The sequence below is a fragment of the Bos grunniens genome, chromosome 6 (assembly GCF_055505025.1).
Source record: "Bos grunniens cultivar Pamir isolate PY7600 chromosome 6, Bosgru_T2T1.0, whole genome shotgun sequence".
Classification (NCBI taxonomy): Eukaryota; Metazoa; Chordata; class Mammalia; order Artiodactyla; family Bovidae; genus Bos; species Bos grunniens.
Genome location: NC_141170.1, coordinates 31,507,576 through 31,530,590, shown reverse-complemented (window position 1 = coordinate 31,530,590; position 23,015 = coordinate 31,507,576). Strand labels below are relative to the sequence as shown.

Sequence of the window (23,015 nt, the reverse complement as noted above, 5' to 3'; positions counted from 1 at the left end):
TGTGCTCACACTGTCGCTGTGGCATAGGTATGGTCCTTTGCAGGACAGGTCAAAACTTAACACCTTCAGAAAAACAGGAAAGGCTTTGACACACTCACATATACCCAGGCTCTGTAAGACAAGAAGTTGACATGTAACATTAAATTCCAATGCAGCACACAAAATAGTTTCAAGTTGGGTCATAGGTACAGATGGAAAACAGCAAACAATAAAGCTTTTAGAAGACACATAAAGTATACCAAAATTTCTCAAACAGGACACAAAAAGTTCTACCTATAAAGGAAAAAAAAAAGAATAAATTAGTTACCTTAAAATGAAGAACTTCTGTTTATCAAAAGACCCTCTTTAGATTAAGAGTGAAAGGCAACTCATTACTCTAAAGGAGATATTTGTGATATGTGATACATATATTCAACAAATGATGAATATTCAGGGTATATAAAGAACTCAGTCCTTCAATCCAAAAAGAAAAAGGCAAATGAGCAAATATAAAAATAGTAAAGGACTTGAACAAGCATTTCACAAAAGAAGAAATTGAAATGGCCAGTAAACACATGAGAAGATCCCTAACTTCACTAGCCATTTGTACATATGAGTTAAAACAAGAGTGTGATAACCTCACACAACCACCAGAATGGCAAAATTGAAAAAGATAGATAATGCCAAGTGTTGAAGAAGATGTATAGTAACTCTGCTGGTGAGTTAATTAATATAGAAACTTAAAAAAACTACCATCCTCTATAAAAGCTGATCATAAGCATTTCTTGTGACCAAGTATCCCACTTCTAGTTATTATATCCAATAAAAAATGTATAGTTATGTTTAACAAAAGGCATGAACAGGAATGTTCATATCTATTAGAATGTACCAGCCCCAAATATTTATAATAGACCCCGAGTGTGTATTCACAGTAGAATGGGTAAGTAAATTATGGCATACTCATACAGTGAAATACCATATAGCAGCTACACACAGCCATATGGATTAATCTGGTTTTGTTGGAAACCAGACATGGAAAATACTCTGTGTATTATTCCATTTATATAAAGTTCAGAAACATACACACCTTACCTTTCATGATAGAAGAAGTCAGGAAAGAGCTACCATTGGTGGGGTGAGGGTACTAAATCAGGAGTAGAAGGGAGCATAACGTGGTTTTGGAGGTTCTGATAATCATACTGTTTTTAATATGGTGGTGGTTACATGGGTATGTTCTCTTTATGAAAACACAGTCTGCCGTAGTGTATGATTTGTGTACTTGTCTTTATGCACCTTATAGTACTTTGATATTTACTGAAAGAAATACAAATACAGCATATTGCCTCTGAGAAATAGTATACGAACAAGTAACAGAATTTGAAGACATGATTGAATTTTCCAAAAGTCTAGTTTCTACAAGAAATTGCACTACAGCACCTAATATGGAGCATTGTTTTAATGTTGCTGCAGCTGCATATGCTATTGATTGCTGTTTTCTTGCCTAAGAAAATTAAGCAAACCAGGAAAAAGAGAAACAAGAACCATTCAGGATAGCTTATTTATTTCTACAAAGAGAAGGCTCAACTTTCCAAGGGTCAAGCTTTGATGAGGCATAGGGTCTAGTGTTCGAGCTGTAGGTCGCTACAGGGAGTAGAAAGAAAGTGAGAAAGTGTTAGTCCCTCAGTCTTGCCCGCCTCTTTGTGACCCCATGGACTGCAGCCTGCCTGGCTCCTCTGACCATGGGATTTTCCAGGCAAGGATACTGGAATGGGTTGCCATTTCCGTCTCCAGAGGATCTTCCCAACCCAGGGATCGAACCCAGGTCTTCTGCACTGCAGGCAGATTCTTCACTGACTGAGCTACCAGGGAGGATACAGGGGAGTGTCTTCAATCAAAATTATTTGAATCAAAATTATTGATTCAAAGTGAGGTCCAAAGAATTTGATCTTTACCCACAGAGCACCCAAGTTAAATGGGTTCAGTCTTATGAACTAGACAGAACATTTTCAATCACTTTGACTCAGCACTTTCACACCCTGGGTATGTCTTAAGAGAAATGCATGTGTATATCTACCAAAAACCATGTGCAGTAGTGTTCATAAAAGTACTGTCGACTGTACAACTGAAAGAGCAAATAAAATGGATCCACTGTAGTTTATTCCTACAATGGAATACTGTCCAGCATTGGAAGCAAATGAGCTACCATTGCATACAACAATATGTACAAACCTCACATATAAAGCACAAGGGAAGCCAGACAAAGGAAAATGTGTACTGTATGGTTTTGGGGAAAGAATAAAGTGTTAAAGAACCTTGTTCATTCCAATTCTTAGTTTTCTTCACAGGCTATTAATATGTGTGCAGTTATCAAGAGAGATGGTAATTTGCAGATTATCCATGTGCTGCTTTTGAAGTGTTTTACCATTTGTTAATATTTTTAATAGAGAATCAAAAAGAAAAGAGAAACTCACATCAATGAAATGTATTATTACCAATCATTGAGGTTGACCATGAACAGTCAGTCCCAAGTGACTTTGTTGAAAACAAGTAGATTGCAGTGATGTTTCAGTTATGATATCAAATTGGTTGAAATTAATATTTCAAGTCATTTCATCTATATGTAATGATAATTTGGGTACATCATGAAAGAATATTTAATTATTCAGGGGTCTTCTAGGATTTTTATCCATTCAGAATCATTCAAGTACTTTGTTTCTCTTTTACTTTTTTATTTCAAAGTCATTTTCAGCACATTATGCCTGGTCTGTGGAATTAGTTGTGGGAACAGGCCAAAACTAGCCTAACTGTTGATTAGAGAGTTGGCTAAGGAAAAGGGAGTTTTGGCTGAACATACTTATACTACAGTCATACAATGGAATGGTATAAAACCAGTATAAATGAAACTGCAGAAAATTATCTATTGAAATAGAAAGATACTCACAGTATTGTTAAGACAAAAAGAAATTCACAATGATTTAATGGTATAATGCCCTTTTCGTTGGAGAAGGCACTGGCAACCCACTCCAGTACTCTTGCCTGGAAAATCCCATGGGCGGAGGAGCCTGGTAGGCTGCAGTCCATGGGGTCACTAAGAGTCAGACATGACTGAGCGACTTCACTTTGACTTTTCACTTTCATGCATTGGAGAAGGAAATGGCAACCCACTCCAGTGTTCTTGCCTGGAGAATCCCAGGGACAGGGAAGCCTGGGGGACTGCCATCTATGGGGTCGCACAGAGTCGGACACGACTGAAGTGACTTAGCAACAGCAGCAGCAGCCCTTTTAGTATCCCTCAAAAATAAGTATCAGTTCCCTTCAGTTCAGTTGCTCAGTCCTGCCTGACTCTTTGCAACCCCATGAATCGCAGCACACCAGGCCTCCCTGTCCATCACCAACTCCCAGAGTTCACTCAAACTCATGTCCATCAAGTCGGTGATGCCATCCAGCCATCTCATCCTCTGTCGTCCCCTTCTCCTGCCCCCAATCCCTCCCACCATCAGGATCTTTTCCAATGAGTCAACTCTTCACGTGAGGTGGCCAAAGTATTGGAGTTTCAGCTTCAGTATCATTCCTTCCAAAGAACACCCAGGACTGATCTCCTTTAGGATGGACTGCTTGGATCTCCTTGCAGTGCAAGGGACTCTCAAGAGTCTTCTCCAACACCACAGTTCAAAAGCATCAATTCTTGGGCGCTCAGCTTTCTTCACAGTCCAACTCTCACATCCATACATGACCACTGGAAAAACCATAGCCTTGTCTAGATGGACCTTTAGTATATGTCTCCATAAATGATCTGAAACATTATATATCAAGGTCTTAACAGGTCATTGGTGGGTAGAATTACAGGGTTTCTTGTGTACCTCTTTTTGTGCTGTTTTTTTTTGTTGTTGTTTTTTTGGTAATGAAAACTGATTTTATTAAATAAAAGATAACAAGCATTTTAAATCATCCTCAACCTATTATACATGCTTGTTAGGCAACTTCTGCTAATTAGCCTAAAGCGAAAGAATGTAACTAATTTGACAGTTACATTTTTTAAATGTTTATTCACTATGTTAAAGGAATGTGGTACTTAAATAGAATTTAAAATAAAGCAGATCGAGGAGGGAGGGATAATTAGAAGTTTAGGATTGACATGTACACACTATTACATATAAAATAGATAACATGGACCTGATGTATAGCACAGGGAACTCTACTCAATGCTTTCTAATCACCTATATGGGAAAGAATCTGAAAAAGAATGGATATATGTATATGTATTACTAAATCACTTTGTTGTATATCTGAATAACATGATATTGTAAATCAACTATACTTCAATGTAAAATAGAAATTAAAATATGTATATTTAGTAAAATAAAAACTAAAGCAGATCAAATAAAAAGGTAGTTTTTAAAAACAAACTTAATGATTTTTTTAGATGCATGAAAGATTGAAAAATTATCCCCTGGTGCATTGCAAATATAAATATGTGGGAAAGCATGAATACTCACTTCAGTGAAAACACAGTTCTGATCACTTTTCTTTCTGCTAGTCTATTTTCTAGAGTCTGTTCATGTACCTGTTATCTAAAATGAAGTATCCAAGTAATATCATAGGTGACCATATTTAACCACAAGACAAATGCTTTACTTCTTGTCTCATGATTACATCACTGGATTCTTGAGGTTTTATTACATAGAGCATTCCATGGATTTCTCTTGCAGTGAATTCTATGAACCCAATGCCCTCATGATGGAAGAAGAAGGAGCTATAATTGCTGGTCTGTTGGTGGGCCTGAATGTCATTGATGCCAATTTCTGTATGAAGGGAGAAGATTTGGACTCTCAGGTATGAGAGAGATATTCGGTGGCCTAGTGTATCAGTCTGAGTTATCTCAGAATTTGGATTCATCAGATTATACCAACCAAATTAGCAGAAATTCTGAGTCATAAATAGAATTTTCTTTAATTTTGATGTGAATATAAAAAATTATACATAATGAATATTTTTCAAATTCTTGTCTTAACAGTGATTTCCATTAAAAATATTTTCCCATTAAAAATATTAAATATATATATATATATATAGCTACGTGGTTCAGTGGCAAACATACACACACACAAACGTATAGACCAAAATATATACACAGGAATTTAATAGTAGAATATTTGAAAAAAGAAAAAGAAAAAAATGTTAAACCTTAATTAATTAATTTATTTAATATTCAGTTAACCTTAAATTTGGGCTTCCCAGGTGGCTCAGTGGTAAAGAACCTGCTTGCCAAGCAGGAGACTCGGGTTCGATGCCGACTGTAACTGTAACTGGTGGGTTACAGTTCATGGGGTCACAAAACAGTCAGACACCACTTAGTGACTGTAGCCCACCAGGCTCCTCCATCCGTGGGATTCTCCAGGCAAGAATACTGGAGTGGGCTGCCATTTCCTTCTCTACGGGATCTTCCCGACCCAGGGATCGAACTCAGGTCTCCTGCATTGCCGGCAGGCTCTTTACTGACTGAGCCACCAGAGAAGCCAAACAAAACCTTAAGTTTATGTTAAGTGTTCTGTTGACTTTCTTAGTCGTATCCTACTGACTTAATCTTGAGTCTTACAACCCTTGTCAATTCTTGATTATAATAAAGCATTAAGTTTTTATTAAAATTTCCTAGTAATTATCATGACTATAATACTGTTTTTAAGCGCCTAGAAAGAGACATTTTGTTTGTTGTTGTTCAGTTGCTAAGTCGTGTCCGACTCTTTGCAACCCCATGGACTACATTGTGCCAGGCTCCCCGGTCTTTCCCTGTCTCCCAGAGTTTGCACAAATTCATATGTTATGGCTTGGTAAAAGTATCTAATTTTATATTAAATTCTGAAAATTCTCTCTGTAGGTTGGAGTTATAGATTTTTCAATGTATCTCAAGGATGGGAACAGCAGTAAAGGTAGTGAAGGGTATGTGCAAAGAAAATTTGCTTTCTTTTTTTCTTCAATGTTGTTTGATAGTGTTTAAAGTTTACAACTGTCCTGCTTTAAGAGATTTGCTGAAATTATTTCTGATTATATATCTCTAATAGAGTCTTATAAAAAATATCTATTGTGCCTGCTAAACCCTAAAAGGGGTTTTAGTTCAGTGTATTTTCCTGGTATGTGGTTGAGGGGCAAATAAAATAAAAAGTTTTATAAAGGGAATCTAATGCTCCATCTCTCAAAAGTAGTGTTTGAAAACATGGTCTTCTTGACCAGAAGAACTGCATTCTCAGTTTGCTTAAATTTGCCCTCTGACATGTGCATCATGGGATTATGTAAAATGTCAACATTACAGGGAGCTGAGTATATGGGAACTCAGCACTAAACTTCGGTAACTCTAAAATGATTTTAAAATTGAAAGCTTTTAAAATATTCATACAGTACCTTGCAAATTAGCAGTCACAAGCTTACCCTTTACCCATTATAAATGTGGCTGCTGCTGCTGCTAAGTCACTTCAGTCGTATCCGACTCTGTGTGACCCCATAGATGGTAGCCCACCAGGCTCCCCCGTCCCTGGGATTCTCCAGGCAAGAACACTGGAGTGGGTTGCCATTTCCTTCTCCAGTGCATGAAAGTGAAAAGTGAAAGTGAAGTCGCTTAGTCGTGTCCGACTCTTCGTGACCCCATGGACTGCAGCCCACCAGGCTCCTCCGTCCATGGGATTTTCCTGGCAAGAGTACTGGAGTGGGGTGCCATTGTCTTCTCCATAAATGTGGCAGGTGAAAGCATAATTAGCCTGAAGTGTTTAACCTTAGGCATTGAACTAAATTATATTGCTTGTCCTTTAAGTAGTCCTAGAGGTATGTGGCGTTGAAGTTTTCTTTCAGTTGAAAAGTCTAACTTTTGTCTGTTCTAGATTAGCTGTTCCCAGAAGTGAACCTCCTTTTTCCACACTTGATTTTCTCATGTAATAGTAAACATTTGATCTTTGTGAAAGCCCTTTAAACCATTCATTGTGAAACCAAATAGCACTTAAAGGCAAATATATTGCCTTTGAGAACAATTATTATTTTACCCAAATAAGCTTAATTCAATTCCTATGACAAATGGAAAATTGTTCTTATAAATAATACTAGCAGGTCGCACAGAGTCGGACACGACTGAAGCGACTTAGCAGCAGCAGCAGCAAAGCAGAAAAAAAATCTTTGAATTGCAAGAAGATAATTTTTTTCTTTAAATGCCTCTAATAGATTATACATTATACCTGTAACCTAAGTTATTAAGGTGTGTAAGCCATAAGAAGGGCTTTATGAATATGCTGGGAAGGTCTTCACAGTTTTAAACCTCCAGGTCTCTTGTGTCAAGGAAGTTCTAATCAGGTCTGTCTTCTGGTTCATTGTGTCTGAGCCATAATTTCCTTCCTGTTTTATGAAAATATTGGAGGTGGGACATCTTAGTATTTCTAATGTCATTTACTTTTTCTCTATTTTTTATCTTTTTTCCCTTCAGAGATGGCCAGATTACTGCAATTCTGGATCAGAAGAACTATGTAGAAGAACTCAACAGACACCTAAAGTAAAGAATGAATAAATACTATTACTTTCTGGGGATTTTGGTGTGGGGGAAGGGAAGGGAAGGATAAACTGATGATGAGCAGTTAGGATAAATTCAGACAATACTCAACAAATATATATATAGGATTCCTGCTAGCACAGCTCTGAGCCTAGGTACTGGATATGTGGTGTTTACCTGTTTTGGTGGGCTTTAATGAAAGGTAATATAAAATTAATATATAATTAGAGTTTTAGTGATTATGTAAACATACTCAGTGAAGAACTCTTAAATTTGTGCCATAGAGACTTGAAATTGGAGGTCTTGGTTCCGTAGAGCCAGTCATGTATTTCAGGACCATGTCTTAGGTGAAGCACTCACCACTGTAGTGCCTTTAGATTAATGATTTCTCATTGGTCCCTTATATTTTTCATATAGTGGATCAACAGTATTAATTTACCCTCTTTTCACCGTCACTACCATTAATTTACCAAGTACTCACCAAGTATTTTTCATGACCAGAACATAAAATAATCTCTCCTCTCCTGAGGAGAGCTGTCCAAAATTTATTGGCATTCTCAAGTACACTGATGGTCTAAAAAACTGTTGAATAATTCATAAAAGTGAATATATCCATTTAATTATCTTATTTATAGTTCTCTTGTGAAAGATAATCATTTTAATTTAAGTAAGACCTAAAATGTGATTACACCAGTATGAGTATAAATTACAGTCTTGGTTCCATCTAGAAAGCTCAAAAACAATTTAAGTACATTTTTCTGGGGGCCAAGTACTAATAATGAACTAGCAGTGACCTGTGGAGATGTTAGCTTAACCAAGATACGGTTACAGTTGACAGTGAATGTGCTGTGCTATGCGTAGTCACTCAGTCGTGTCCAACTCCTTGCGACCCCATGGACTGTAGCCCACCAGGCTCCTCTGTCCATGGCGGTTCTCCAGGCAAGAATACTAGAATGGGTTGCCATTCCCTCCTGCAGGGGATCTTCCCAACCCAGGGATCAAACCCAGGTCTCCAGCGTTGCAGGTGGATTCTTTACCATCTGAACCACCAGGGAAGCCCAAGAATACTGGAGTGGGTAGCCTATCCCTTTTCTCCTCCCGACCTAGGAATAGAACCAGGTCTCCTGCAGTGCAGGCAGATTCTTTACCAGCTGAACTACCAAGGAAGCCCCTGAATTATAAATATAACAGTATTATTTATTTTTTCAGTGCTTTTGTTTCTTTATGTATAGTTAGAGGTGCCTCGGAGAAGGCAATGGCACCCCACTCCAGTACTCTTGCCTGGAAAATCCCATGGATGGAGGAGCCTGGTGGGCTGCAGTCCATGGGGTCGCTAAGAGTTGGACACGACTGAGCGACTTCCCTTTCACTTTTCACTTTCATGCATTGGAGAAGGAAATGGCAACCCACTCCAGTGTTCTTGCCTGGAGAACCTGGAGAACCGTGGGCTTCCGTCTGTGGGGTCGCACAGAGTCGGACATGACTGAATCGACTTAGCAGCAGCAGCAGAGGTGACTAGCACATGGGGTTGTTGAAAGGAGTTAATGAAATTGTGCAAGTAAAAGCATTTAGAAGAGTGCTTGGTGTGTGACAAGCACATCATAATTCGTGTAGCCTACTATTATTATTAAATAAGTAAACCTTGAAGTACAGTGTAGTGCATGAACTTTTAAATTTCATCAACAAATGCTTGTTAAGGAATTTCCCTGGCCGTCCAGTGGTTAAAACTCTGTGCTTCCACTGCAAGGGTCGAGGGTTCAATCCCTGGTTGGCGAACTGAGATCCCATATGCCCCATGAACCTCACAAAAAGCCTTTGGGTGTGTTCATTTTGATTTGGGGGATGAAGTATTTATAGGCTGAGAATAAGCCCTAATTGACTCACTGACAGAGAAGTAACCTCTCAGGGGCCAATACTTTGGCTGGATGATTAACATGAACAAGATCTGAGTAAACAGTACTTTTCTCCCAAGGGGAAAAAAACAACACAAATTTTAGTGCCAAGAATGTAGCAGGTAAGATACCCATCACCTTGTAAGTGTCTTAGAGCCTATAAGCCTATTGAGAATTGTAGACAGTAAACAATGAATGATAAGTATGATGGGTGTTTTAAAAGAAAATATAGGATATTGTTCTGCATCTCAAAAGAGACTGTTAATTTTTTTCTTCTCTTCATAGTGCTACTGTAAACAACCTTCAGGCAAAAGTGGATGCATTAGAAAAATCCAACACTAAACTGACAGAGGAGGTAAGTGTTCTAGAAATTGTTCGATTGACTTAATAGAATTTAATAAAATGCATTAGTGGAAAAGAGTTTCTCTGAAGCCTCAGAAATATAGGACTTGATTTTTCAGATAATATCTACCCTAGTACTCCTTGTTCTGACCAAGAGTGGCCAGCTGGCTTATGTCAAGTATCTCAGTTATCCAGTTGGACTATGTAGGGTTAGAACCTGGTTTGATCAAATATTTTGCTTTCTGTGTGAATGTTTTATCTGGTCTAGCCTAGAGTTAATGTTCAGTAAGATAATGTGTTTATCATTTATTTATTCATTGAACATTTTGGATACTATGTATGTCCCAGAGCTAGACACAGACTCACATCTGCCAGGCATTGATTTATGTGTGCTGGATTGGCGAGTTCCCCCCTTTACAGGTTTTATTTTCTCCTTGGGGTGATAGAGTGATGAGGTATATAACCTAAAGAACACTGGTCAGAAGACTGGTAATTCCTGCTTACATGTCATGCTTTAACACGTCATGTGCTCCTGAGCAAGTAAGTCACTTGACCCTCAAGAGACCCAGTTCCTTCTCTGGCAAAGTAGTGTTTCCCCTTTTAGCCTCACAATTACCCTGAAGATCAGATAAGAATATGCATGTGAAAACTTTTAGAAAAGTCCCTAAAATAAGAATTAAAATATAATGTCATACTTCACTTCTGATTAATATTTTTTCCCTAGCTTACCAACAATATATTTTTTTCTTCGATAGCATTAAATGTTTCTATGAGAAACCTTAAATAAAATTTTTCAGATGACAAAGACTTTATCTTCTCTTTTTCAAATTATAACTATCCTATAGTGAAACAAAGTTGGTTAAATACCACAACATAGATGGACCTGGAGGCTATTATGCTTAGTAAAATAAGAATGAGAAAGACAAATACTGTCTGTTATCTAAATGTGGAATGTAGAATCTAAAACATGAATCAAAAAAATGACTATAAAACAAAACAGAAACAGACTCAGAGATAATAGAGAACTTGCTAGTGGTAAACAGTGGGGAGGGGGCAAGATAGGGGTAGAAAAAATTAAGAGGTACAACTGTTATGTATAAAATAAATAAACTACAAGAATATATTATATAGTAAAGGGAATATGGCTTCCCTAGTGGCTCAGTTGGTAAAGAATCAGCCTGCAATGCAGGAGGCCCAGTTTTGATTGCTGGGTCAGGAAGATCCCCTGGAGAAGGAAATGGCAACCCACTCCAGTATTCTTGCCTGGAGAATTCTGTGGACGGAGGAGCCCGGACGGCTACAGTCCATGGGGTCACAAATAGTCAGACACAACTGTGCGACTAACTTTCACTTTCAGAGGGAATCTAGCCAATATTTTATAATTTTAAGGTTACAATATATAAAAGTATATAATCTATTGTATATACAGAAGTATAACCTATAAAAATATTAAATGACCATGTTATCCACCTGAAACCAATCTAATGTTGTAAATCATCTATACTTCAGAAAATAATTTGGTCTTAAAAAAACAAGTTAGGGACTTCCCTGGTGGTCCAGTGGTTAAGACTCCCTAGTTTCCACTGCAGGGTGTATGGGCTCAATCCCTGGTTGGGAAACTGAGATTCCACATGCTGTGCGGCATGGCCAATAAATAAATAACTAAAGTACAAACAGAAAAGCAAGTTAAAGCACTAGTTAAGAAATGCCATCTAATCAGATTTTTTTCAGAACTAGCGTTTTCACTGTTATGACTTTAAAACACCTCCCTTATTGCTCAGTTCTGTGGATCTTATGTTTGGACATAGATTCTTAAATTATATTAGAACTTTTAATTTATGGATACGATCCTTAGAATTTTATCCCACAAGGCTTTCGAAACATTGTGCATAAAAATTTTCTACTGTGATTCTGTTGCTGGTATATTGGGGTGATGTGGGATAGCAGTTAAGCATGCTCTCCACAGCTAGGCTCTTTGGGTTCCTGTCCCTGATCTGGTGCTTGGTAGCTCTCTGATCTGGGGCCAGTTACTTAAGCTTCTGTTCTTTGGTTTACTTATCTGCAAAATGGGGCAAGAATGATAATAAACTTTTTGTGTGCATTAAATGATGTTAATACATAAGGACCTGGATAGTGGGCTTCCCTGGTGGCTCAGCTGGTAAAGAATCTGCCTGCAATGTAGGAAGACCTAGGTTCGATCCCTGGGTCAGGAAGGTCCCCTGGAGAAGGGAATGGCCACCCACTCCAGTATTCCTGGGGCTTCCCTGGCAGCTTAGAGAAGCCTGACGGGCTTAGTCCATGGGGTTGCAAAGTGGGACATGACTGAGCGACTAACACTTTTCTAGATCAGTGCCTGACACATCCATCACATGCACTCAGTAAATAAAATCATTAATTTTATTTCCTAAGTCATGGGACTTGTCTTCTTGGCCTAAGTTTATTTTACCAGCAATATTAATCATGGGCAAGTACTGTGTGTGGACTTTATAAATAACAGATAAGGCTAATAAGGTCTTCCCTCTCTCATTTCCATCTATTTTGGATTTAAAGGGACCAGTTAAAAAAACAAAACAAAACAAAACAAAACCTAGAAGGACCTCTCTTCCCTCCTGAAATCTGGACTAGTAGAACAAAGGTGGCGCTAGTGGTAAAGAACCTGCCGCCAGTGCAGGAGACACAAGAGACACGGTTCATCCTCTGGGTTGGGAAGATCCCCTGGAGGAGGAAACGGCAACCCACTCCAGTGTTCCCGTGAAAATCCCACGGACAGGGGAGCCTGGCAGGTTACAGTCCATAAGGTCGCAAAGAGTCGGACACGACTGAAGCGACTGAGTGCACAGGACAAGATGAAAAGAACTGAGCAGATGAGGATAAATAAATATCCACTTTGTGTTAGTAAAGCTGACTTAGAGAGTCCACTTGGGTCTGGAGTCGTCATTCCTAATGTTTATTTGACGGTGAGACCTTGGAAGAAGCCATCTGAGGTGTGCTTGGATCAAGAGCACCAACCTGCTTGCCCAGAGTCACTTCTGAGAGAAATGGGCTGTCAGACCCACCTCTAGAAAGCTCACCAGAGCCTGGATGCTGTACTTACACAGTAGAACAGGAGCCAAGTAGAGACAACAAAAAGGGAGACCAGCGTGGCTGAGAGGAGCTGCTCAGCGCCTTTCCCAGCCTCCTTCAGGCCCCTCGTCGTTCTCTCAGGAGCTAATCTCCACACATACAGAGAAGGAGAGTGTTTCCACCGCGTTCTTCCCTCCCTTGGGACAGGGTTATAAACATGTCCCCTAAAGACACACTGCCAATAACATTACCTTGTCTTTAGGCACTGAAAAGAAACAGAAAAATCTCTTCGATGTTTAAAGGCATCTTTTCGAGTGAGAACTTTGGTCTTTTTGTCTTTTTTTTTTTTTTTTTTTTTAATTTTTGGCCATGCCACAGGGCATTTGGGCTCTTAGTTCCCTGACCATGGATCAAACCAGCCCGCCCCTGCATTGAAAGGGAAGAGAGCCTTAACACCACTGGACCACCAGAAAAGTCCCTAAAAACAGGTCTTAATGAGGGTGTGTAAGATGGGTCCCAAAGCATGAGGTGACCTCTCAAACATTTTAGAAATAGGTTTTGTAGCTAAATATAATTATGAGTTATCTATGGGGACACCCTTGAGGTAAATGATCATAACTTAACATTCTGTTACTGGAAAAAAAAGTTTTTACACAAAAAGCAGTAATAAGAGATATTTGTCTTTCAAGATAGCTCTCCTAAGTTTTTGTGGGGTTATAGATAGTTTTCTTTCCTTCTAGAATACCTAAGCGTGAAAATCATGTCCTTGCAGATTATGAATTATCTTATTCTGTGTTTAATAAAAGAAAGATTATTTTCAAAATTTTATCAACAGCTTGCAGTTGCAAACAACAGAATTATCACCTTGCAAGAAGAAATGGAACGAGTTAAAGAAGAAAGCTCCTACATATTGGAATCGAATCGGAAGGTGAGAGCATGTCACTGTGTTAACAGTGAGGGCGGGGGTGGGTGGGTGGCACGCTCAGAGGGCTGCTTGAAAGCAGCGAGCCTTTGCATATGTTAAGTGCACTGTTTTCCCTGAGACTGGGTGCAAAATTACTTGAATGATGAAGGTTATGGGAGGCTGATGCCCCTCTCCTATTGACACTCCTTGGCTTCACCACCATGTACATCTGTTTAGAGACTTCAAGAAGCAGTCTAATTCAATGTATTTTTTTATATACACCATTGCATTTTTTATACATTATATACATTTTTATATAATGATTTGTACTATTTTTAGAAATAATGGTACTGTTTTATAAGAAGTATATCTCTGATATCACTGGGAAAGAGTTCCCATATAAATGAATTTTCTGGATAACTCAGTCCCTTTTATATATGTCTCAACATATTTTGCAAACCTTTTGTGTACTGCACAATTCTGAGCCTTCTTAAGTAGAGGATAGGATTTACTCCATGTGGCCCTTTATGGTGACTGAAGATCATAGTTATCAACATTGGCAATTCTGTACTATGTTATAATGGTGCTGCTCAAGGGGGCTGTTGAAACTGATAGAGCTTCTAGAACCTATACTTAATTGTCCCAGATTCTTTTTTTTTTTTTTTGCCTTTTATTTCACTGGCATCTTTTATTTCTTACTGCTGTTAGCATTACTCTTTCTGGAAATGCTCCCTACTCCTTAGCCTCATGTTTCTAACCTACTGTGACCTAGGAATCCAGAAATCCAGTTTTTTAAATTGTTCTTGAAGAGTAAGTACCTAGCCTCTGAGTGGGAACCAACATAAATAAAAAGAAAGTGGAGTCGCTCAGTCGTGTCCGACTCTTTGGGACACCATGGACTGTAGCCTGCCAGGCTCTTCTGTCCATGGGATTTTCCAGGCAAGACTACTGCAGTGGGTTTCCATTGCCTTCTCCAGAGGATCTTCCTGACCCAGGGATTAACCCAGGTCTACCCTCATTATAGGCAGATGCTTTACCATCTGAGCCACCAGGCAAAGTTTGACTTTAATGCATGGATTTTGTAAAACAAGACAACTGTGACTGCTCAGAGGTTTCTGGTGAACTGTTCATTTCCCTGGTGGCTCAGCCGGTACAGAATCTGCCTGCAATGCAGGATACCTGAGTTTGATCCCTGGGTTGGGAAGATCCCCTGGAGAAGGGAACTGCTACCCACTCCAGTATTCTGGCCTGGAGAGTTCCATGGAGTCACTTAGAGTATAGGCCATGGGGTCGCATAGAGTCAGACACAACTGAGCGACTTTCACTTTCCTTCTTCTTTCACTTTCCTTCATCTTTCACTCTTATCTCGCTGTCTGGGTGGAGATAGCAGATGTGAGATCTTTTGGAGGAGGACTGAATAACTGAAACTTTGGCCCAATTTATAGTTTACAGTGAATACTATTTTGTTTCTTAGAGGCTGGTATTTTGAGACTTCTACCACTTGGTTTGGTAAGCTGCAAGGACTTGAAACAAAATGGCAAAAATTTCCCAGTTCAGCTTAGAATATTTATGGAACCTCTGCAGTTTCTTTATTGTCTTCGTTCATTGTCATATGTGCTTTGGTGTGATCATTTTCCTTACTGAATAGGAGTGCTAGTGTCCGATAACTGTTGGATTCTCTACATCCTCAGATGTGTACTGTTTTACTTACCTTTTCAAGGGTCCTAAGCCAGACCGGACTTCTGAGGGGCAAGCACTGAGTGAAGCCAGGAAGCACTTAAAGGAAGAGACACAACTGCGACTGGTAAACTGTGCTTTTATGTCCTCATGGTTCAGCACCATGTTAAAATACCCCCATTTAGGGGTTTTATCTCATAGATCAAGGGAAGATCAGTAGTAGTCTAACAAATTTTATGGATCCTGTGAATTTTTTTCTCATTCTTTTAACCCATATTCCCTACAGTGTTTCCTCAGTCCTTGCTTTGAGTATTCTCAACAACCAATAGAATTTTGCCAATCTTCATTTTTAATTTATTTTTGCTTTTATAGTTTGTGTTGCAAAAACGCTAGGTATATAGAACCTACTTTTTAAACTGTATGATCTCTCTTACTGCCTCAGTCCTCACCCCTGCAAAGACATGTCTCCTCGGATAGGTCAGCTCCTCTTCTCCTTACTACGAGTCATCAGTGTAGACTTGTCCTCTCTTACTTTTAGTTGTTATTTCTGAATTTATTCTTGTTTTTATACATAAATAGAAAAATACGACATCGGTATTAGTCTTAAGATATTCATAGAAATTAATTTATATACATATATAAGAATGTATAATAAGGGCTGAAATACTTCTGCAATTGATTTTATCCAAATATTAGTATAATAATAAACCTGTGTCTTCCCAGGTGGCTCAGTGGTAAAGAATCCACCTGCCAATGCAGGAGACGTGAGTTTGATCCCTGGGTTGGGAAGATCCCCTGGAGAAGGAAATGGCAACCCACTCCAGTATTCTTGCTAATGTTACTTTAGCAATGTTATTTTAACATCCTTGAAATAATTATCATTTTCCTTCTATATGTTTGTAGATTCAGTCTCAAAATGCTTTCCATAAAGAAGGTCCATAAAATAATGTATGTCAGTGTTTAAAAATACGGTTTGAGTTGCCTTCTGTCATGGTCGCCACGTACAGTGGAATGCCTCAGTTAAGAAGCAAATGAAAAAATGGTACAAAAAATTTTCCACTTTGCCATACCACATTATGATAAATGTTTTGTTAACAGAGAAAGAAACCAAGCAAATAGGCAAGGTTCTAGATGTGCCCTGGGCACAGCGTGGATGCAGAAGAACCTCAGTTCTTTGTATCTGTGATCATCCAAATAACACAGCAGTAGTAAGGTTGAAACAAAAGCAGGCCTCGTGTTAAGTGAATATAAAAGTTCAGTTAGCCACTATATTTATTTTAATAATAGCAACCAAGGTTTATTTGACTTTGTTTTATGCTGAGAACTTCATATAAACATACATGCATCTTTTTCATGTAATATTTTTAAAATTTCAAGATGATAGAAGTAAATGAGCATAAATGTATTGCATCACTTTCCCTTTCAGGACACTGAAATAGATCCCACTTAGCGTCAAGTCCAAATTGCTGTTTTACTTTTAGGGACCTGTATATCACCTGCATTTTCATTCTAATAGTCATTGGACGTTGAATTCATTTCTCTCAGTTTCATGAAATCTTCTCTTTTTATTCATCCAGCCATACTGACCTCCTTTCTCAATTAGAGCATATATACAAAAAGCAGTGTATCAGTGATTAAATACAGAGCTCTGTGTTCAGCCTATTTTTGAGTTAGCTGCTATATTTGAAATAGATAACCAATAAGGACCTACTATAAAACACAGGAAATGCTGCTTAATCTATAAAAATGGAAAAAGAATTTGAAAAAGAATACATCCATGTACATGTATAACTGAGTCACTTTGCTGTGCACCTGAAACTAACACATTGTTAATCAACTATGCTCCAATATAAAATAAAATAGAAAAAACTCAGCCATATTGACAGTTCCCAGTAACTGAGATGTTACCTTGAGGACCCAAAGTATCTTTTTGGTCCCTTGGGATCTTGAAAATGTCAACAACCTTCAAACTAAAGAGAATTCCAGATGCTTAATTTTGTGCTGGCTACTGTAATACTTCGTATTTTTATAACAGGACATGATACAGTTGTTTGTTTTAATATCTAATGATGTGCCTCAAGTATGTGTGTATTTTAGGCATATTAGATAGCTCTACCTTTGGCCTACCATGTTTTTCAGATTTGTAAATTCTTCAGTAAATATTACTATAATTATCCTGGTTATTCTTATTCTTAGTATTAATGTCTCTGTATTCAATGATGGTTTACATCTGTTTTGCCAGACTTCAGACCTGAGAATTTAGGCCTGCCTTTTCCTGCAGAATTTTGTAGTTTGTACATAGTTGAGTAAAGAGAGAATAAGTAATTTGTCTCCCTCTGGGGGCAGGACGTTGAAAAAGAACTGGAAATCCAGATCAGCATGAGACAGGAGATGGAATTGGCTATGAAGATGCTGGAGAAGGACGTCTGTGAGAAGCAGGATGCCCTGGTGTCTCTGCGGCAGCAGCTGGACGATCTCAGGGCTCTTAAGCATGAACTTGCCTTCAAGCTGCAGGTACGAGAAGCACAAGGAATGGGCTCACTGGCTCCTTAAATCCCAGGGCTTCCCTCTGTCCCTCTTCTTCTCTAGAATCGCACTTTAAATACAAGAGGAAAGAGTGGTGTCACTTTGAGGCTGAAAAGTGAAAGTGTTAGTCACTCAGTCATGTCCAGCTGTTTGTGACCCCATAGACTGTAGCCCGCCAGGCTCCTCTGTCCATGGGATTCTCCAAGCAAAAATACTGAAGTGGGTAGCCATTTCCTTCTCCAGGGGATCTTCCCAACCCAGGGACTGAACCTGGGTCTCCTGCATTACAGGCAGATGCTTTACCATCTAAGCCACCAGGGAAGCCCTAGCTGCCAATAAACCACTTTAGGAATCAGACCATCATAGGATCCTGTATGCTTATTCTGGAAAGCCACAGCCACTTTTCACATTGTCACATCTACTCTCAAGTCTGACCTACCAACTGAGTTATATAGATAAATTGATGTACTTTCTGATGTTGATTTTTGAGACAAAACTGCAGATAACAACACTAATATTAAATTAAATATTGCTTCCTGCTTTTCTCTGTTTGGGAATTAACTGATGGACAAATATTAATATATAAGCATTTCTATTTCTTTACTTCCCATTAAGGCACGTGTGACTTTTTTCAGGATTTTACATTCTATATAAATGTAAACATTACTCATAATTCTTTTCTGTAACAGAGTTCAGACTTGGGAGTAAAACAGAAAAGTGAACTGAACAGTCGCTTAGAAGAGAAGACTAATCAGATGGCTGCTACCATTAAACAACTGGAACAAAGGTAAAATTGCTGTTTCTCTAGTGAAACAGGGCATTCAGTCCTGGAAGTGAGGAGAACGTGCTGTGGATTTGACAGAGAGTATGTGGAAATCGCCCAGCTTATCACCAGGCATGTTCATAGAAAGAAAGCCAATTAAATGTTGTTTTTTAAGATGTGACTAAAAACCATTTCAGTGTCATGTGTTAGAGGAGGGATACGTACAAGGATGAAAGGACTTTTAAATCTGTGTGTGATTCTGTTACTGTTTATTACTGAAGTCTTTGAAGACTTTAGTGCTAGGTGATCGAGGGGTACTGTGAACCTCTTTCCCTCCTTTTTCATCTCCCTATTCTCTCTGCTTTCTCCTCAACAGTTCCGCAGCTTCCGCTGTCACCTCCTGCCCACAGTGCTTAGATCTGTTGATCTCCAGTTCTGTCTTCCTTCTATATTTTCATCCCCTGACCAGCTATTTCCCCCTAGTGCCTACAACTCAGTCTGCCCAAAGTACATCTTCTTCCTATGCTATTCTTCTGTCTTTCTGTCTGAAATCACCACATTCTTGCTAGTGACTCAGCTGCCAGGAGAAATGGCTAAGGCTTCAAGATTAAATGAGCCACAGTACCCCTGGTCATGAAAACTTTGCTACCTGTAACACCCACTGATCACCCTTCTTGCACTTGAGCAAAACTACACTACTAACTGGCCCCTGGACACACTTCCCATATTCCCCATCCGTGTCTTTCCTAATTGTTATTGTTCAGTCATTAAGTTGTGTCCAACTCTTGGAAACCCCGTGGACTGCAGCATGCCAGGCTTCCCTGTCCTTCACTATCTCCTGGAGTCCACCCAAACTCATGTCCTTTGAGTCAGGGATGCCATCCAACCATCTCACCCTCTGTCATCCCCTTCTCCTCCTGCCCTCAATCTTTCCCAGCATCAGGGTCTTTTCATTGGAAGAGCCAACGTTGGCTCTTCACATCAGGTGGCCAAAGTATTGGAACTTCAGCTTCAGCATCAGTCCTTTCAATGAATATTCAGGGTTGATTTCCTTTAGAATTGACTGTGTTTTCTAATAGTTTCATCAAATAGAAATGTCCTTCCTCTTTTCACTCCCTTGTTCTTCAGATACATCTTTTATGTTCAGGCTAAAATGCCACTTATCCAAAGCTTCCTCTGATACTTCTTCCCAGTTTGTCCTCGTTGGAATTCCTATAGCCTTGTATCTATACCTAGCCATACTGCTCATAGCACTTCTCACTTCCTGTCTTACCTTATAAACCTTTATATAGGTATCTTATCTTCTGATGAGAATGTGAGTTCCTTGAAGCTAGTTAACTGTACCCTTTAGGTTCCCTTGTTGGATCTATCACAGTGCCATGTGTCCAAAGCATTCATTGAATAGACATGTAAATGAATAGGTGAATGGATGATTTCTTTTATTCGAGTGGTTCTTGACCAGGGTAGGTCCTGAACAGCACTGCATATTATTGTTGACTCAGAAGTTAATTGTTAATTAATAAATAAGCTTGAAACCTCTGGCTTGGCTGATTGTAAATGAAAAAGTTATCAGTCTATCTCAAAAGTTGTCTTGTTCATAAAAGTTGTATGTTTATGATTTAACAAATCAATATTAGTGTTCGTAAATTGTGTTTTTGAAATGTGTCAGATGATTTTTCAGTGGATTTTTGTTTTGGTATTTAAAGCAGACAGAACTGAAATAATGACTTATCTCTTCAGGTATTAAGCTGACTTATTCTCTTGCTATTTTTGTCTTTCCTATTTATTCATTTTCTCATTCCCCTTTCACTCCATTTTTATTTTTATTTGTATTAACATAGTGAAAAGGATTTGGTGAAACAGGCAAAGACCTTAAACAGTGCAGCAAATAAACTGATCCCAAAACATCATTAGGCATTTTACAGCTGGTCACCTCACAAGTTGGATATCACAACTTAATTGTAAAAGGAAGAAATCTGAAAGCAATTGCATTTATGCTCTGATTCTATATAAAATGTCACCAAAAATTGACTTTGAATTTGCTGGACTTTAAGAAAAACAGTTTGATATATAGGCTGTGTTTTTTCCTTCTTCTTTATTTTCTCCCCAGAGGTAGCAAATTTAGTATAAGTTCTTAATTAATTACCAAATAAACTTTGAGAAATTACTTCTGAGTTGACCAATATATAAACACCCCTTTAAAAAAAAAAAATCCTAGGGAATGGAAGCTCTGTACATACATGATTGATGCCTTTACAACCCAGTCCCCCATAATACGAGTTTCTAGGTACAATGTCTGTGTCAGTGAGCCTGTTCTGCCGTTGCGATGTAATGAACTAGAGGTGACGACCACACGGTTTTGGACTCTCCTAAAGTAGTTCTGTATCTCGTAGGCCATGACCCCTTTTCACTTTGGTTATCTAGGTTTAATCCCCAAGCCAAGGATAAGTACTTAGTATTTCACTACAGTCCTCTTCTCCATAACCAAGATTGCTTGCAACTTTTTTGCCTTAGTGACTTCAGGGGGTAAAAAACAGCATCCTTCCAGTTCTTTAAAGTCATAGAGATAAATTTAGTGATTAGGTAACTTATGATAACATAATAATATGGAAGCTTGGGAAGACCCTCCTAATATTTGTCATCTTCTACCTCTTCCATTTTCCTGCAGTTCCACTTCCTATTTAGGTAGCTCAGAGAAAGCAATTTTAATACAGACACTCCTCTCCTATATAAAAAAATAGGCTACACACTTTTCAAATCTATTCTGCTTTTCCTTTTGAAGTAAAGATGACGAGGCATGGACCCAAGTAATGGTTCCCTGCCTCTTGTCTCTTGTTGACAACCTCTACTTAAGAGTTTCTATTACTTTTTGTTCAGAAAGGAATTTGCTTAAGTTTTCAGAAAAATAACAATCTATTAGAAAACCATTTCAGAGTAGGAAACAGACAAATTTAAATAAACTTATATTTGTTATTATTTAGTCTAAAAATAAAGATTCCCAGTAGGTATTCATAAACAGTAATTAGCAAGGCTTCTTTTTCTAAGTGACCACAGATCTAATCCTTCCTAGACTTTACATTGTAATAATCCTATAAATACTTTGATTTTTATAATGACTTGATTTGGGGGGACAGGCATTACATAAGCCTTTATTACTTCAAAAAAGGCTTGGCAAAATTTTTGTTTTTCTCTTTTGTCTCATTCTGATGGGATTTGCAGCATTTCAGCTGCTTAAGTGGGGACAAAGATAACCCCTTTGCTTCCAGCTGTTGAAATTCTTTATCACCTTAGAAAAACCAGGATTAAGAGGGTAAGATAGATTTTTATAGGTGTGTTTTTATAGGTCCTTGCAGACTTGAGCCAAAGTCAAGTCAAAGAGCCTATGGCCAACCTCATGGAAGCTCCTGTGCTTTTGAACTTAGTTTATTTCTTATAATTTTGCATCTACTCTTATCTTCATCACCCTTTTATGGTGATGAGTTGCCTTTTCTATGAGTATTTGGAAGGAGTGCTCAAACACCAAAATAAAACATTTTAAAGACTACACATAGCATGCTTCCAAATTCTATTAGAGAGAGCCCCAGATACTTCACCTTAGAACATACTTTTTATAGGTGCAAAGTTATAGGATATATGGGAGAAAACATTCATCAGAATCTTCCAGAGAATATGGTCAGGAATCTTAGGCAGGCCCAGTGCTGAAACGCTTGTCCACTTAGTCACACACTATGTGGTAGATATGGAAAAGGAATAAGATGTCCAGACTCTGACAAAGGCTTTTCATTATGTCAAAACCCGAAGCCTGGGTAAAGGTTGATGTATAGTGTCCAGTGATTTAATATATTTGTGGTTAAGGAAAGGGACAAGGAAGATGTTCTAATTCCGTGTCATAAGAAGGTAGTTGCCCATTTGCAAGTTCCAGTTATGAGTGTAAAACAGAAATATAAAGTACCAAACCTATTAGGAAATAAAAACAAACAAAAAAAGTGGATTTAACTTTAATTACTGTGTACTTGAAGTTGGCTTTGGTATGGATTTTCTAAAAAGTGATGTTTTATTGTTTATCATCTAATGGCTGTAAACTGTAGTACTAGAATAAAAAAAAAAAATGGAAAATCAGCTTTTCCTCTGCCTGGTTCACCTTCATCTTGCTTTTTTTGGTTAAAGGATTTGTTCCTCCTCCATCTTTTTTCCCCCCATAATTTCTTCCCATGTCCTGCAGAGTTTATTTTCCTCTCTGTGTATCCCCATGCCTTCTTCCTTGGGTTGTTTTATTTTGTGCTGTGAACTTGGTCTTCCTCCCCGCCATGGCTTTTGTTTTTTATCACACGTTCATATGGCTCA

General features: G+C 38.4%; 1 protein-coding gene and 1 non-coding gene across 28 annotated transcripts in view; one reads left to right on the top strand and one right to left on the bottom strand.

The window, feature by feature from the left end:
* The window catches only part of RUFY3 (RUN and FYVE domain containing 3), a 92,774-nt gene that overhangs the window by 59,694 nt on the left and 10,065 nt on the right, over positions 1-23,015 (top strand). For 24 of the 27 annotated variants that reach the window (XR_015165339.1, XR_015165336.1, XR_015165335.1 and 21 more), the window contains 8 exons: positions 4,689-4,812; positions 5,855-5,916; positions 7,442-7,507; positions 9,682-9,751; positions 13,637-13,729; positions 15,426-15,509; positions 17,729-17,896; positions 18,598-18,695. Coding sequence is in view for 20 of the 27 variants with exons in the window: in XM_086405477.1 (XP_086261603.1) it covers positions 4,689-4,812; positions 5,855-5,916; positions 7,442-7,507; positions 9,682-9,751; positions 13,637-13,729; positions 15,426-15,509; positions 17,729-17,896; positions 18,598-18,695 (765 nt within the window). In the remaining 7 variants the exon portion in view is untranslated. Of the gene's footprint in view, positions 1-4,688; positions 4,813-5,854; positions 5,917-7,441; positions 7,508-9,681; positions 9,752-13,636; positions 13,730-15,425; positions 15,510-17,728; positions 17,897-18,597; positions 18,696-20,512; positions 22,791-23,015 lie in introns of those variants that run through there. The other 3 variants (XM_086405479.1, XM_086405482.1, XM_086405481.1) reach the window with 1 other exon arrangement.
* On the bottom strand, positions 18,158-18,229 carry TRNAY-GUA (transfer RNA tyrosine (anticodon GUA)). Its single transcript has one exon. It is a non-coding gene; the product is annotated as a tRNA-Tyr (tRNA).